Raw genomic sequence first — 14,880 nt, forward strand, 5'->3', positions numbered from 1 at the left:
GTGGCATAAATGTCAGTCCCAAAAATATACCAGCAAAAAATAGTATTGTTTATTGAATACCACTAAGTTAATTTTGATATTCGCTTCACACTTTAGCACTGTGTTGTCGATAAAAAAGAGTGCTATGAGTAGCTTAAGTGTGTACTTACGGTACCCTCTGAATGTTGTAGGATTATTTTTGCTCTGGAGTTGGTGGTAGCAATGCTAAAGCTGCTGCATAGGACTAACTGGCCCTTAATACAATAAGATGAATTCTTGACCTCAAAATACTCACAGCATAGAACATTACACCACAGTACAGGCCCTACAGCCGATGATATTGTGCTGATCTTTTATCCTACTCTAGTATCAATCTAATCCCTTCCTCTGTCAGAGACTTTTAAAATAAAGCTCAATTCTAGACTTCAAAGGGGGAACCTTTTATTTCAGTATGATATCTTGAAGAATCTATATGTGTAGAACAGGGAAATCAGCTTGTATCTAGTAGTAGACAAGTGAGCAAAAACAACTCCCCATCAGCAAGACAAAGAGCCGATAGTTCATAATGTTCTTCCTTATGATTCATTGCTCATCCATCTACACTTATCTTGTTTGTGCAGCTGTGTTATTGCTCTAATGAGCAGTTTTGGCCAGCATAATAATCTTAGTTATGCAGACTTGAAACTTAATTGGAAAACACAGGATGCCCACAAGGTCACAAAGCTTTAGCAACACACTTTTAATGCAAAAGTTTCTTCCACACCCTCCTACATAGCCCTCTGTTTTTCTAACTTCCATGTGGCTAGAACTTTTTAAATGTCTCTAATGTATCTTTGTTTTGGCCGTGCAACTTCTTGTCTGCCTGCACTGCATTTTCTCTGTAACTGTAACACTTTATTTTGCATTCTGTTATTGTTTTACCTTACGTTACCTCAGTGCACTGTCGTGGTGAAATAACCTGTATATAAAACAATTTTTTCCTATGTATCTCAGTATATGTGACGATAGTAATCCAATTTAATTTACCAGCTGAAGCCTGTACTTTTATTCATTCCACATAATGCCTGCTGTACCCTGAAATCAGAATTTATCGATCACTTGAGATAAAGTAGAATGCCCATCTATTTCTTTCTTTTCCTTTTAGAAGAACCAATATGTGCAGCTAAAATTACATACTTAGATTTATTTGCATATTAGCTCATGTACAGATGCTGAATAACAAATGCAGCAGGAAATGAAAATCTCAAACTTAGAAACATACCAGTCCACAAGAGGATACAATAGCCAGGAATAATTCTTATGTGCTGCATATTCGTCAGGATTGTTCATCATTAAGCAGTGCAAGATGATGTGTTATACATGGATGATGCACTTTCTGTTCAGTCACAGAATGGCTATGATTAAAGACTAGGGACATTTTCCCTTGGGCTGTGAGTCTTGCAGTTAGGAGTCTTAAGAAAGAGATACAGACCAAAAGCTGGAACTTGTCTCATCTCTTTTCTCTGCATCTCTGTGGGCGAAATGGTTGGAGATTTTTATGGTTCTATGATTTATTCTGGCTAATGACTGAGTGCACTTCTTCCCTCAGGTAATTAATGCAGCGCTAACCCTGGCTGCTAGGCCTCAGAGTAAAGTTGCCCAAGATAACATGGATGTCTTCAAAGACCAATGGGAGAAGCAAGTACGAGTCCTGACTGAGGCTGTTGATGACATCACTTCTGTTGATGACTTCCTGGCTGTCTCAGGTATAGTAAGAGGCAAATGAGCCGTAAGAACTAACTGGGTACCTAAGGTCATTAAGCTGCCTAGTTTTGGTCTGACATCAGAAATTAAGGCCACTGTCTTGAAATTAGGATAAAATGTCCATTTATATAGTATTTTTCACTTAATATAACATCCCATGGTTCTTCACAGGTGCAATTATCCAACAAAATTTGACACCAAGTTACCTAAGAAAATGTAAGGGCATGCACTAAAGACTTAGTTGTGGAGTCTCACAAATCCTTTCCCTCCACAGAAGCTGCTCAACCTGGTGAGTTTCTCCAGCACTTTGTGCATGTTGCTCAAGATTTTCAGCATCTGTTGAACCTCTTGTGTCATTCAGCAGCTCGTTGGTTGCTTCAGTCTCTTATGGCACTTATTATAGTCCTCTACTATAGTTGTCAAATTACTAACTTTTACAAAAGCCATTCTTTCAGAATCTTGAGCTTTCATCTTTCTTTTCAAATGTTTCTCATTGTGACCTGAATTCACACACCCTGACAACTGCCTGGTGATAATCAGTAAAGTGATTGAGCAACAGTTAACATGGTGCCTACCTTAATATCTGAAAGGAAACAGAGAAGCAGACTTGAACAAAAACAGCCTACCTTTTGCTTTTAGATTTTTTGCTGTCACCACTGGAGATGTATTTGCAAAAATCCCACTGCAGAACGTTTCAATTCTCTTAATTGGTAATGGCTGATTCCCTCATCATGTTGGAAACCCCGTAGGATCCTAGTAACCTTGAATAATAACATGGGTTGCAGTCACAGCAAGTCACAAAGAAGGGTCCAGATGATACTGCAGGAAACCTAGCCCATTTCTCCTATTACTCTTAGTTTGGGTTCTCCCTCTCTGTTTGCAGATCCCAATTAATCATATAGTCTGATCACCTTTCTTTCTGCATCATGAGTTTCAGTAGCTTATTTACAAATATACCCAGATCTGCTTTCTGATGTATGTTATAATGTGGAGAACATTTTTATGTTTCCAAGTCCTTTTATTTGCCACTTACTCTCTATTTACCTACCCAATTCGTAAACTTCATGTACTGGTCTGGGTTGTTTAAAGCCCTACCTGCCAATACCATTTGTTTGGGGTCTGGCTCAGAATCCATGTCAGCGACCACTGTATTAGTGCTGTAACACACCACCAATGAACTCACTGGAAATCAGTATGGCTGTTTAATATAAATTTCTCTGATTTAGGCACATTTCAATCAGTTTCAGAAACATGCCTTCCATTTCTCATGGCATGGTGCAATATCAAAAGCTGTGTTGGAATGTAAATATATCATAGAAATATAGAAAACCTACAGCACAATACAGGCCCTTTGGCCCACAAAGCTGTGCCAAACATGTCCTTATCTGAGAAATTACCTAGTGTTACCCATAGCCCTCTATTTTTCTGAGCTCCATGTACCTGTCCAGGAGTCTCTTAAAAGACCCTATCGTATCTGCCTCCACTACCAACACCAGCAGCCCATTCCACACACTCACCACTCTCTGCATAAAAAAACTTAATGCTGACATCTCCTCTGTACGTGCTTCCAAGCATCTTAAAACTGTACCCTCTTATGCTAGCCATTCCAGCCCTGGGAAAAAGCCTCTGACAATCCATATGATCAATGCTTCTCATCATCTTATGCACCTCTATCATGTCACCTCTCATCCTCTATTGCTCCGAGGAAAAAAGGCTGAGTTCACTCAACCTATTCTCATAAGGCATGCTCCCCAATCCAGGCAACATCCTTGTAAATCTCCTCTGCACTCTTTCTATGGTTTCCACATTCTTCCTATATTGAGGCGACCAGAACTGAGCACGGTACTCCAAGTGTGGTCTGACCAGGGTCCTACATAGCTCCAGCATTACCTCTTGGCTCTTAAACTCAATCCCATGATTGATGAAGGCCGATGTACCATATGCTTTCTTAACCACAGGGTCAACCTACGTAGCAGCTTTGAGTGTCCTATGGACTCGGACCCCAAGAACCCTCTGATTCTCCACACTGCCAAGATTCTTACCATTAATACTATATTCTGCCATCATATTTGACCTACCAAAATGAACCATTTCACACTTATCTGGGTTGAACTCCATCTGCCACTTCTCAGCCTGTTGCAATCAGCGGCTGGAGCGGACCCAAGTACAGGACACGGGCATGGAGAGCAGATTAGGATTCTTACGCGGACTTGAATGTTGAATTGGACTATGGACTTGGAGCCTGGACTTGGACTTAACTTGGACACCAAGCCTTGACTTAGACTTGACTTGAACACCAAGCGACAAAACCAAACAACGACAGACAATTCGTATCACGGCTCAGAGCAGCGGCAAACGGCCTGCAACACTCAGCTGGACACGAAACGACAAAAACCAACAACGACAGACCATTTGTATCTCGACGCTGGGTAGCACATGAAGCGGCAAACAGCTGACAAAACTCAGCTAGACAGCAGGCTCTCGACTTGACCCAGAAACTGCGGACGACAGGCTCTCGACTCGACCCAGGAACTGCGGACAACAGACTCTCGACTCGACTCAGGAGCTGCGGACGACAGGCTCTCGACTCGACCCAGGAACTGCGGACGACAGACTCTCAACTCGATCCATTCTCGGCAGCCTGGAACGAGCATAGCCACACTGCTGAGATGACAAACCAGCAGCGAGTAGACGTAAGCCGGAGTTTTTATGCTGCCGGTTCGAATGAGGATCAGGTGCCCTAATCAAGGAGCCCAGTGGAACACGGAGAATAGGAAATAGACTGAAATGAGAAGTCAACAGACCAGTCCGTGACGCAGCCCAGTTTTGCATCCTATCAATGTCCCACTGTAACCTCTGACAGCCCTCCACACTATCCACAACACCCCCAGCCTTTGTGTCATCAGCAAATTTACTGACCCAACCCTCCCTGTATTATTGAATAGAACTTGACTGAGTTTTGGGGGACAACATCCTCAGTGCACTTCCAGATAAAGCTTGTGACCCCATGCGTGAACTCAGAGACATCCTCGTCACAAAAGACATTCCAGTTGACTTAATCAAAGCAGTCCTGTAGCATGGAGACCAATTGGTCGGATCAGCAATGGACGGTTTTAACTATGGCTGCCTCTGTACATACTGGTGAAAAAAAGCACAACAGCGCCTGCTTCACCTCAGACGGTTGAAGAAGTTTGGTATGAGTCCCCAAATCCTAAGGATTTCTACAGGGGCACAATTGAGAGGATCCGGACTGGCTGCATCACTGCCGGGTATGGGAACTGTAATTCCCTTAATCACAGGACTCTGCAGAGAGTGGTGCAGACAGCCCAGCACATCTGTAGATGTGAATTTCCCACTATTCAGGACGTTAACAGAGACAGGTGCAGAAAAAGGGTTTAAAGGATCATTGGAGACCTGAGTCACCCTAACCACAAACCACTCCAGCTGCTACCATCTAGGAAAGAGTACCACAACATTAAAGCCAGGACCAACAGGCTCCAGACAGGTTCTTCCGCCAGGCCATCAAACTGATTAATTCACGCTGATATAATTGTACTTCTATTCTATATTGATTGTCCTGTTGTACATACTATTTACTACCGCTATTTATTACAAATTACTATTAATTGCACATTTAGGCGGAGGTGTAACGTAAAGATTTTTACTCCTCGTGTATATGAAGTATGTAAGAAATGAAGTCAATTCAATTCAGTTCAATCATCCAGACATCTCCAATCATATGGCCTCCGTGATCAGTGGTTCAAATAACATTTCAGGTTTCCACTTGTATTGATCCAGTTATAGGTTTCCCAATTTATTCATGACAGATTGAAATGACGTTTAACAACTCCATTTGCTATTTTTTAACAATGTTATTGGAATCACCCATTCTAATTTCTAACCTAATAATTATGAAAGCCACTGATAGCTTATTAGGCCAGCAAGTTGGAAGAATGTCTTTCATTAGTATCCATTGAGATTTTTCTTCATCTACTATCAGGCAGAATGCCAATATTTGACAAGAAGTTACACTTATTTCATTCATCTTCATTCTTGAAACATTGGAATCTATGTCAAGATTTGTTTTACAGTCCCTTCTTGCCCAAACAGAGTAGTTTACTGTTCTGTGTCAGTGTCAATTCCCTTAATCTTTCCTCAATGTCAAACCAATTCCTTAGTTCATGTATATATACAGCTGCCTTTTGAAAGTTAGCATTGAATTTGTATCCATTACTCTTTCAGGCAAACCCTTCCAAGTAACAATAGCTCTGGACATCCAACTGGATTGTGCTGCAATTTGTTTGCTACACCACCTAAAAAAGTGCCACATTAACTAAAAGTGTTTTGAAAGCAAAGTATTACTGCATTTGTTGGAATCAACCCGAGGAATACCAGTATGGGATTGTAAAGAAATTCAGAAATTTAGAAATAACTGGTTACAATTCTCTTTGTTCACATTAAGCTAACTTGAGCTGTTGGCTTGCATGAGGTTACATAAGAAACTAGCCATTAACTACAGTGTGCAGGACAGCACCTTTTACTTCTGTACCTGCTCACTTGTATCTCAATCCTCCTCTATTCATTGCCAGGTCATGTGGCAACTCCAGCATGTCCTGAGCTGATGGCTTGATATATTTTGTACGTAACCCTTCAGCTTTTCACCATTCATGGCTAATATTCCCGTAAGGTTGTTGTAACCCGGTGAGGTAGTAGGGATGAACTCCCACTATCTATCAAATGCTCCAATGGTGTGCATCTCAAATAGTCTCCGACAACCAAGTCCAGCTCCTGGCCTTCATATGTGGCTTAGCGACTAAGCCCAGCAGAACTATTTCTAGTGACAGGAGGAAGGGCAAAGGCTGGTTACTGACAACTTAAAACCAGTTGCTTCAGGCGGATGGGGTTCATCCCCCGTGGTTGGCAGCTCATCTGGGAGAAGGAGAACACTGATCTCAAACCTTCGCTGCCTTGTGGCTATATCCACTCATGAAGAAAGCTTCGGGAATACAGTAAACCCCAAGGAAAAATCTGGAGTTTACAAGCATCCAGGGGTCTCTACGGTAGTCTACATTGACATCAGCGCAGACTGGCACCACCTCTGATGCCTGCAGTGCTAAATTGTATTGGTCTCTGCTGTTCCTTTGGATTCATCAGCTGTGTGGAGAGCAGGAGCCTGCTGCACGGGTAACCGCTTGCTCTCCATATCGTACTGTACTGGCTTGCATATCAGGTAGACAGTTGGGATGACACAACCACTGTCAACCCCAGCCAAAGCACGGTCTAAAGGTTGAAAGAGGTCACAGACTTGAATGAAAGTAATGTTTTTAAAAATTTAATTGAGGTCCATGTTTTAAATAGATTCATGTGAAAACTATGTTCTTCAGTGAATTTAAATATAAAGAGAAAAAGAAAGAATTATTTAAAACGATTTCAACCACTTTTAATCCAGAGCCCAAAACCAAATTTATGCCTCCAGACCAGTCTGCTAGAGGAGACCACTGTGCAGGTGGGGCCTCAGTGTGATTGAACCCGTGTGTCTACAAGAGGTTGGCCTGGCTCTGGTGATAGCACAGGAAGTAGCCTTAAGGTGCACATCAGATCAAGTATGACCCAGCTGAACAAAAAGAAGATCCTCCCAGGTTGATCCCTTACTCACAGAGGTGATCTCCTTGCTTCTTATATCAGCTGCCTTGCTTTCATCTGCTAATGTCATACTGTTTTGAATTCACACTAACGCCTCTCAAGATCCCTTTCAGAATCAGAATCAGGTTTAATATCACTGACATATGTCACGAAGTTTATTAACTTAAGTGGCAGCACTACAGTGCAAAACATGATGATGTAGAAAAAAAAGTGAATCAGTGAATCAATTGCACCAAGTATATATGTGTGTGTGTGTGTGTGTGTGTGTGTGTGTGTGTGTTAAATAATTAAATTTAAAACAATGGAAAAATGGAGAGAATAAAAATGACGTAGTGTTCATGGGTTCAATGTCCATTTAGGAATCGGATGGCAGAGGGAAAGAAACCGTTCCTGAATTGCTGAGTGTGTGTCTTCAGCCTTCTGTACCTCCTTCCTGATGGTAACAATAAAAAGAGGGCATATCCTGGATGATAACAGTCCTAGTAAAGGATGCCATCTCTTTGACAATGTCTTGAATACTACAGAAGCTAGTACCCAAGATGGAGCTGACTAATTTTACAGTTTTCTGTAGCTTCTTTTGATCCTGTGCAGTAGCCTTCCCATACTAGACAGTGATGCAGCCTGTCAGAATGCTCTCCACAGTATAACTTCTACCAGGTGCTGCTTCATGCTCCTTTGAAACAAAGTTTTGACTTGTTCTCATTTCAGCATAATTGGCTTTATTAGTAATTGCACTTGGGATTATTTAGTGTGGAAAAGTGTGACGATTTTGTATGCTTAGAGTCATATATGTAATAATTGAACGGAATAGTAACCCCTGTTTTGATTTTGTTAATCCTCTGATCACATCAACCTCCCAACACCTTATACTCATTGAAGTCAGCCTAATCTTAAAACCTTCAATGTCTTCCTTTAATTTTTTCAGAAAACCATATTCTGGAAGATGTGAACAAATGCGTCATAGCTCTCCAGGAAGGTGATGTGGACACACTCGATAGAACTGCTGGAGCAATTCGAGGGCGAGCAGCACGAGTTATTCACATTATCAGCGCTGAAATGGAAAACTATGAGCCTGGAGTGTATACTGAGAAAGTGATGGAGTCCACCAAATTACTCTCAGAAACTGGTAGGGGTTATTGCTCAAAATTTGTCTTGTACTTCATTTTTAATTCATTTCAGATTAACTCCTAAGTAACTCAAAACCATTTACTTTCATCTCCTTTGTAATTTAAATGTATTTTTTGTTCATTGGTGTAAATAAGTGTGAGTTTAATGACCACTCAGTGATTTTTATGCTTCAGTTTTCTACAGGGAGAAGGTAGGAGAATGGGGTTGAGAGGGAAATAAATCAGCCACAGTGGAATGGCAAAGCAGACAAAATGAGCTGATGGCCTAATTCTGCTATTAAGTCTGAATGGTCTTATGGTTTTTGTTTTTGGGTTGAAATAGTACCATGGTTCCTTTCAACAGAAAGGCTTACTGTATGAAGCACCATCTGCATAGCCAAGACATTATAGAATGGATTGCAACTAGTCAAGTATCAGACAACTGTGGTGTTTGTAAACCACCACAAGAACAGTCAACACTACAACGTTCTTGCATAGATTACAGGGAACAGGAGTTCTTCTATCTTTTCCCTAGATCATCCAACGAAATAACTTCCATACAGTTAAAATAGTTATGGCTGGGCATACTGCATAAGAATGGGTTCTGAGTTTTGGACATCAAGCAATGAATCTTTAACTGCAAGATACCAAATCCCTACCTGTTCATCCAGCCCTGGTATTTATGTGCTGGGTCCAGTTGAGACTTCCATCCATAGCGACCTCCAAGAGGTTGGGTTGAAATCTCACTTGTTAGAGTTGCTTATTCCCTGGCACTTGTCTTACAAGCATGTTACTGGCAACTTTTCAGCTTATGAATCCCCTTGATCATTCTGGCATGGGCTCTTTTATTTGCTGCTGACCTGGAAATGGTTAAAAATATTGTACAATCCATATTTTGACTCTGTGATGGTTGTAAGGTTATGAATGAAACACACATACGTCTGCCTGGAGCCAAGCTGCCCTTGTGAAATCCAAACTGAGGACTAGTGAGCTGGCTTGTTGCATGCAATAGCATTCTTTTAGACCTTTACCAAAATTTCCTAGACTCAAAAAATCAGGATGTGCATTTATAAATTTCCACGAGGTAAATAGCAGTTAGATCTTGGAAAAGAGATTGAGATAGCAGTACAGAGTCAAGCCAAAGGGAAAGGAAACAGAGAGGAATAGTCAGGCATACAAATGTGCTCAGAAAGTTTTACAGGCTGAAGGAGTTTTCAGGATGGATAAAGGTTGTGAAATCCAATCTGAGGCCTGGTAGATAGGTGCTGAGAGATAGTAGGAGAGACAGCATACACACTTTGTCATCTATTGCTAAATTCTGTGGTATCAGGTAAGCAGAAATACCTTATGGAGAGGAAGAATATACTGTAAATTTCCATGAGGAAAATAGCAGAATGAAATTGAAAAGATGCTGGAAGTACTTAGCATGTTGAGCAGTCTCTGGGGAAAGAGATAGAGAAAAAGTGTTATGCATTCAGATCAGTAACCTTTCATTGGAATGCTATCTGAGCTGTATGTTTTTAGTATTTTCTGTTTTCACTTTCAGTTTTCCTGCATATTCTATACTTATTTTGGATACTTTGCAACCATAATATTTGTTTTTGATATAACAGAGCAAAGCTTCCTTTGGACTACCTCAAAAATGAATCTCAATCAATGTCTTAGGACAAAAAGAACTGCAACCTTCAATTTTTTTTCTTCATTTCCTGCAAGTATTTAGTTATTATCTCAACAATTATGACTGGCAATATGCATTGGTCCTAGAGCAGGTTCACAAGAATGATCTCAGGAATGAAAGACTTAACATATGAGAAGCATTTGATGGCTCTGAGATTGTATCCAATGGAGTTGAGAAAGATGAGGGAGGATCTTATGGAAACTAAACCATACTGAAAGATTCAGATCCTCCCTAGAGCGTAGAATTCTCAGAATAAAGGATAGTACCATTAGAACAGAGTTGTGGAGAAATTTCTTCAGCAAGAAGATGTCAAATCTGAGGAATTCAGTGCCGTGGAGGGGAGGTCAAGTCCTTGAGTGTACTTTAGACAAACATTAATAGGATTTTGATTAAAGGTTCATTTTATTATCAAAGTATATATGCAGAATAAAACTCTGAGATTCGTCTTTTCCAGATAGCCATGAAATACAGAAAAACCATGGAAGTCTTTGAAAGAAAAGACATCAGCCTCCCCTGCATGAAAAAGAAAATGAAACAAGAACTCGCAAACCTTAAACGTCCAACCCTTCCCTCGCACAAAAACTAACAAGTCGCCCACCTGAAAAACAGCAGCTAGAACATCAAACCCCAAGCCTCAACCCCCTTCCTCACAAGAAATTAACATTTCACCCAGAAAGAAAAACATCAGTGACAATAACATCGAACCCCCAACCCCCTCTCTTGCACACAAAAAACTAACAGATCCCCACAACAAGAACATCAGACCTCAAATCCCCAACCCCTCCCTCGCACAAAAACTAGCATATCACCCACAAGAATATCAAGTACCCAAACCCCAACCTGCCAACCAGCAACAAGAAAGAAGATGCAATATGAAAGAGTAGACAAAATGCCAAGTGACCTAATCCTGCTCCCATATTTTTGGTTTTGTTGGTAGTAAATTGAAGAATTACAGAGAAATAAAAAGGAAAATTTATTGAAAGGGATTCATCTTCTGAGGCCAGGCAAAGACACAATAGACCAAATAGCCTCTTTCTTTGTTACAATAGCTAAGCAAGGCCCATTTCTTTTAGCAGAAGGGTCAAAAAACATGTGTCAAAGATTTAAAGTAACTGTCAGAAGTAAGGATGTAATAAGGAAAGAAGTATGTTTCACCTGGAGGATGGCAGAGGGTCCAGAATTCACAGTCTAAAGAAGAGGTAGAGATAGAATCCTTCAATATATTTAGAAAGCACATCGATACATACTTGAAGATTCGTGGCCTGAGTGTCATGGACCTAATGGAGGAAGATTAAGATTAAAGTCTGTCACGAGCCTTGTGGCCCATCAGGCCGGTGCTTATGCCAGTTTCCATGGCGTGAAGTGACTGAGAGTACGAGACTCTCCCTTGGATTGGACACCAGTCTATTGCGAGGTTAACCCCCAGCATTTTGCTGGTACCCATTCTCAGCTGGGTTGACTGGAGCATTGTGTGGTTAAGTGCCTTGCTCAAGGACACACAGGCTGCCTTGGCCGAGGCTCGAACCCATGACCTTCAGATCGCTAGTCCACCGCCCTAACCACTTGGCCACGCGCCACACTAGTGGAGGAAGGTAACTCTATTTTGGCAAGTGCAGACATGGACAAACGGTTTTCTTCTGTCCGTAAATTTTATAAAGATTTTAGAACTTGAGCATCTGATAAATCTCACAGTTGATCCTAAGCAGCTTGCAGTAAAAGTGAAGCTCAGTTTATTTTCCAACATTGACCTTCAAGAAAGAAACATTTTCTAGATGTAGTTCTGACACTGACTTACTGAATGCAGATGGAACTCCTCAACCGTAACAGGTGAGCCTGACTGACAGGCAGCCTGGTTTAAAACTAAATAACTTGCCAGGTGCTTGAATATTTAAATCTCTCATTTTGCTCCACTGAGCTGAAATAGAATAGTACAGCACAGTACAGGCCCTTCGGCCCGCAATGTTGTGCCGACCATCAAACCCTGCCTCCCATATGAGCCCCCACCTTAGATTCCTCCATATACCTGTCTAGTAGTCTCTTAAACTTCACTAGTGTATCTGCCTCCACCACTAACTCAGGCAGTGCATTCCACGCACCAACCACTCTCTGAGTAAAAAACCTTCCTCTAATATCCTCCTTGAACTTCCCACCCCTTACCTTAAAGCCATGTCCTCTTGTATTGAGCAGTGGTGCCCTGGGGAAGAGGCACAGGATATCCACTCTATCTATTCCTCTTATTATCTTGTACACCTCTATCATGTCTCCTCTCATCCTCCTTCTCTCCAAAGAGTAAAGCCCTAGCTCGCTTAATCTCTGATCATAATGTATACTTTCTAAACCAGGCAGCATCCTGGTAAATCTCCTCTGTACCCTTTCCAATGCTTCCACATCCTTCTTACAGTGAGGTGACCAGAAATGGACACAGTACTCCAAGTGTGGCCTAACCAGAGTTTTATAGAGCTGCATCATTACAACGCGACTCTTAAACTCTATCCCTCGACTTGTGAAAGCTAACACCCCATAGGCTTTCTTAACTACCCTATCCACCTGTGAGGCAACTTTCAGGGATCTGTGGACATATATCCCGAGATCTTTCTGCTCCTCCACACTACCAAGTATCCAAATTTGGAGACTCTGTAGCTGATTGACCTACTGTGCATTATTTATACTGGTTAGAGAAACAAGTTTCTTTAACATAGTGCATTTAGTGTGGAGACAAACCCAAATAATTACTTGCTTAAAAGTCATTGAACATCATTCCTGCAGGCGATTCTCAACTGTTGTAGTTGTATAAATTCAGAGCAAATATGTTAGAACAACACTACGAAAAGAGGAATCAAATATCCGCTATCAATGTATTTCCATTAGATTGTGCAGTAAACTGTACAATATCCAAAAGTATGAAGTGTTTTACTGTCTACTGTGCTATCAAATGTTTGACGGTTATGAAATGTAATTTCAGTTAATAATCAGAAATTTGAAAGAGTGAAGGCAGTGTTCGTCTTCAATAACCATGACCAGGTTGTCATTAAAAACTCTCTGGTTAATTAATACACTCCTCAACCATATATGTCCTCTATACATCATATTCTCTATACACCATGTTCTTTATACATTAACAGCGCATTGATGATGTCTCCTCGTATGCTGATGAAGCATTTGCAAATGAATTGACAAGATCACAGAACAACTCATCCCAACCATACATCACTCCAAATATACAGCAATAGAGAACGTAGCACATCGAAATTTACAGCACATTACAGGCCCTTCGACCCACAGTGTTGTGCCAACCATGTAACCTAATGTAGCTACCACTTAAATATCCTTGAAAATAGCCCAGCAGGCTACTCTGTTCAGGGATGAGAAATAAATCCTGCCTGTACAAGTAGTACCTACAATACAAATATTTTAAAAATTAATAAATAAATATTATCACATGTACATCAAAACACACTAAAATGCATTGTTTTCACCAACAACCAATACAGTCTGAGGATGTTCTGGTGGCAGTCTACAAGTGTTACCATGTTTCCAGCAGCCACATAGCATGTCCACAACTTACTAATCCTAACCCTTATGTCTTTGGGATGTGGAAGAAAACCAGAGCACCCAGAGCAAATTCATGGCAAGAAGATACAAACTCCTTACAGAGAGCAGTAGAATTGAACCCAGGTCACTGACTCTTTACTAGCTTTATGCTACTGTGGTATTGTAGTTATGAATATTACATAGTAGAGAACATTGACTGTTTTTATCTCCACAGATGCTGGGCCTGCTGAGATTTTACAGCATTTTCACTTATTATTTCAGATTTTGCATTTCTTAAAATTTCAATTACATAAGTCTTCTTGGATCCTCAAACCCCAACTTTATCTCTTCCATCAGTTACAAACAATGCCTCCTCCCCCTCACCCTCTCCATTTCCACCCAATTCCTCATGACTACGAGGCATATCTTCCCTGCTAAACTCTCAAAGCCAGAATTAGACTTCAGCTGTGAAATTAGACTTCCTTGTGATCATTTACAAGGCACTTTAACTTAAAAGGGCTTTGTAGGTTTGTATAATCCTTGTAATATTATTTATTACTTAATTTTAGGATTAGTGTTGTCCTGAACAAGTTTTATTTGCAGGTGTGGAGAATTTCTGTCAGAATAATTTTCTTCAATGAAATGCTTTTACCAGGAGCAGGCTGCGTTTCCTGGTTGATTGAGATAAATCATACCATAACACAATATTGCTGCTGTGACACAAGGAGGAATTGCTGTCCATTGTTGAAATCTATTAAGCCATTGCAGGGGACAAGGCTGTAGGGTTAAATCAGTCTCTGCATCACTGACACCTTCTCCTGTTGTTTCTTCTGAAGACACTTTCCTGGTACTATCGATTGTAACGCATTCTATGGTCGGTGTTACACTCTTCTGCTCTCAGTAATTTATTGCTTTTTGGATGCAATGGTGTAAAGAGTGATGTAATAAAGAGTCAGCTTGCTTTAATGCAATCTGTCAAGCTTTTTCAGTGTAAAGGATGCAAGAGCATTGAAAAGATGGTGTCTATGTTACTGGCAAACTCTCATGTGATGCCAGGATGCTCTGAGTTTGAGTGAGGAAACTGTGGAAAAAACATGGGAATTTGCAATAAATGTTTGTGTAAAAAGACTCTGAGCCAGCTCAGCAGGTTCATGTTGGGAATATTAATTTGTAATGAATCCCTGGAAGTTACAAAGAAAA

The 14,880-nt window shown here is 40.8% G+C and overlaps 1 protein-coding gene across 4 annotated transcripts in view; it reads left to right on the forward strand.

Annotated features, from left to right (window-relative positions):
* Positions 1-14,880, forward strand: part of ctnna2 (catenin (cadherin-associated protein), alpha 2) — a 1,317,235-nt gene that overhangs the window by 978,855 nt on the left and 323,500 nt on the right. For all 4 annotated transcript variants that reach the window (XM_063047106.1, XM_063047107.1, XM_063047108.1 and 1 more), the window contains 2 exons: positions 1,568-1,724; positions 8,291-8,491. In XM_063047106.1, coding sequence (XP_062903176.1) covers positions 1,568-1,724; positions 8,291-8,491 — 358 coding nt within the window. The remainder of the gene's footprint in view (positions 1-1,567; positions 1,725-8,290; positions 8,492-14,880) is intronic.

This window comes from Mobula hypostoma, chromosome 4 (assembly GCF_963921235.1).
Source record: "Mobula hypostoma chromosome 4, sMobHyp1.1, whole genome shotgun sequence".
Classification (NCBI taxonomy): Eukaryota; Metazoa; Chordata; class Chondrichthyes; order Myliobatiformes; family Myliobatidae; genus Mobula; species Mobula hypostoma.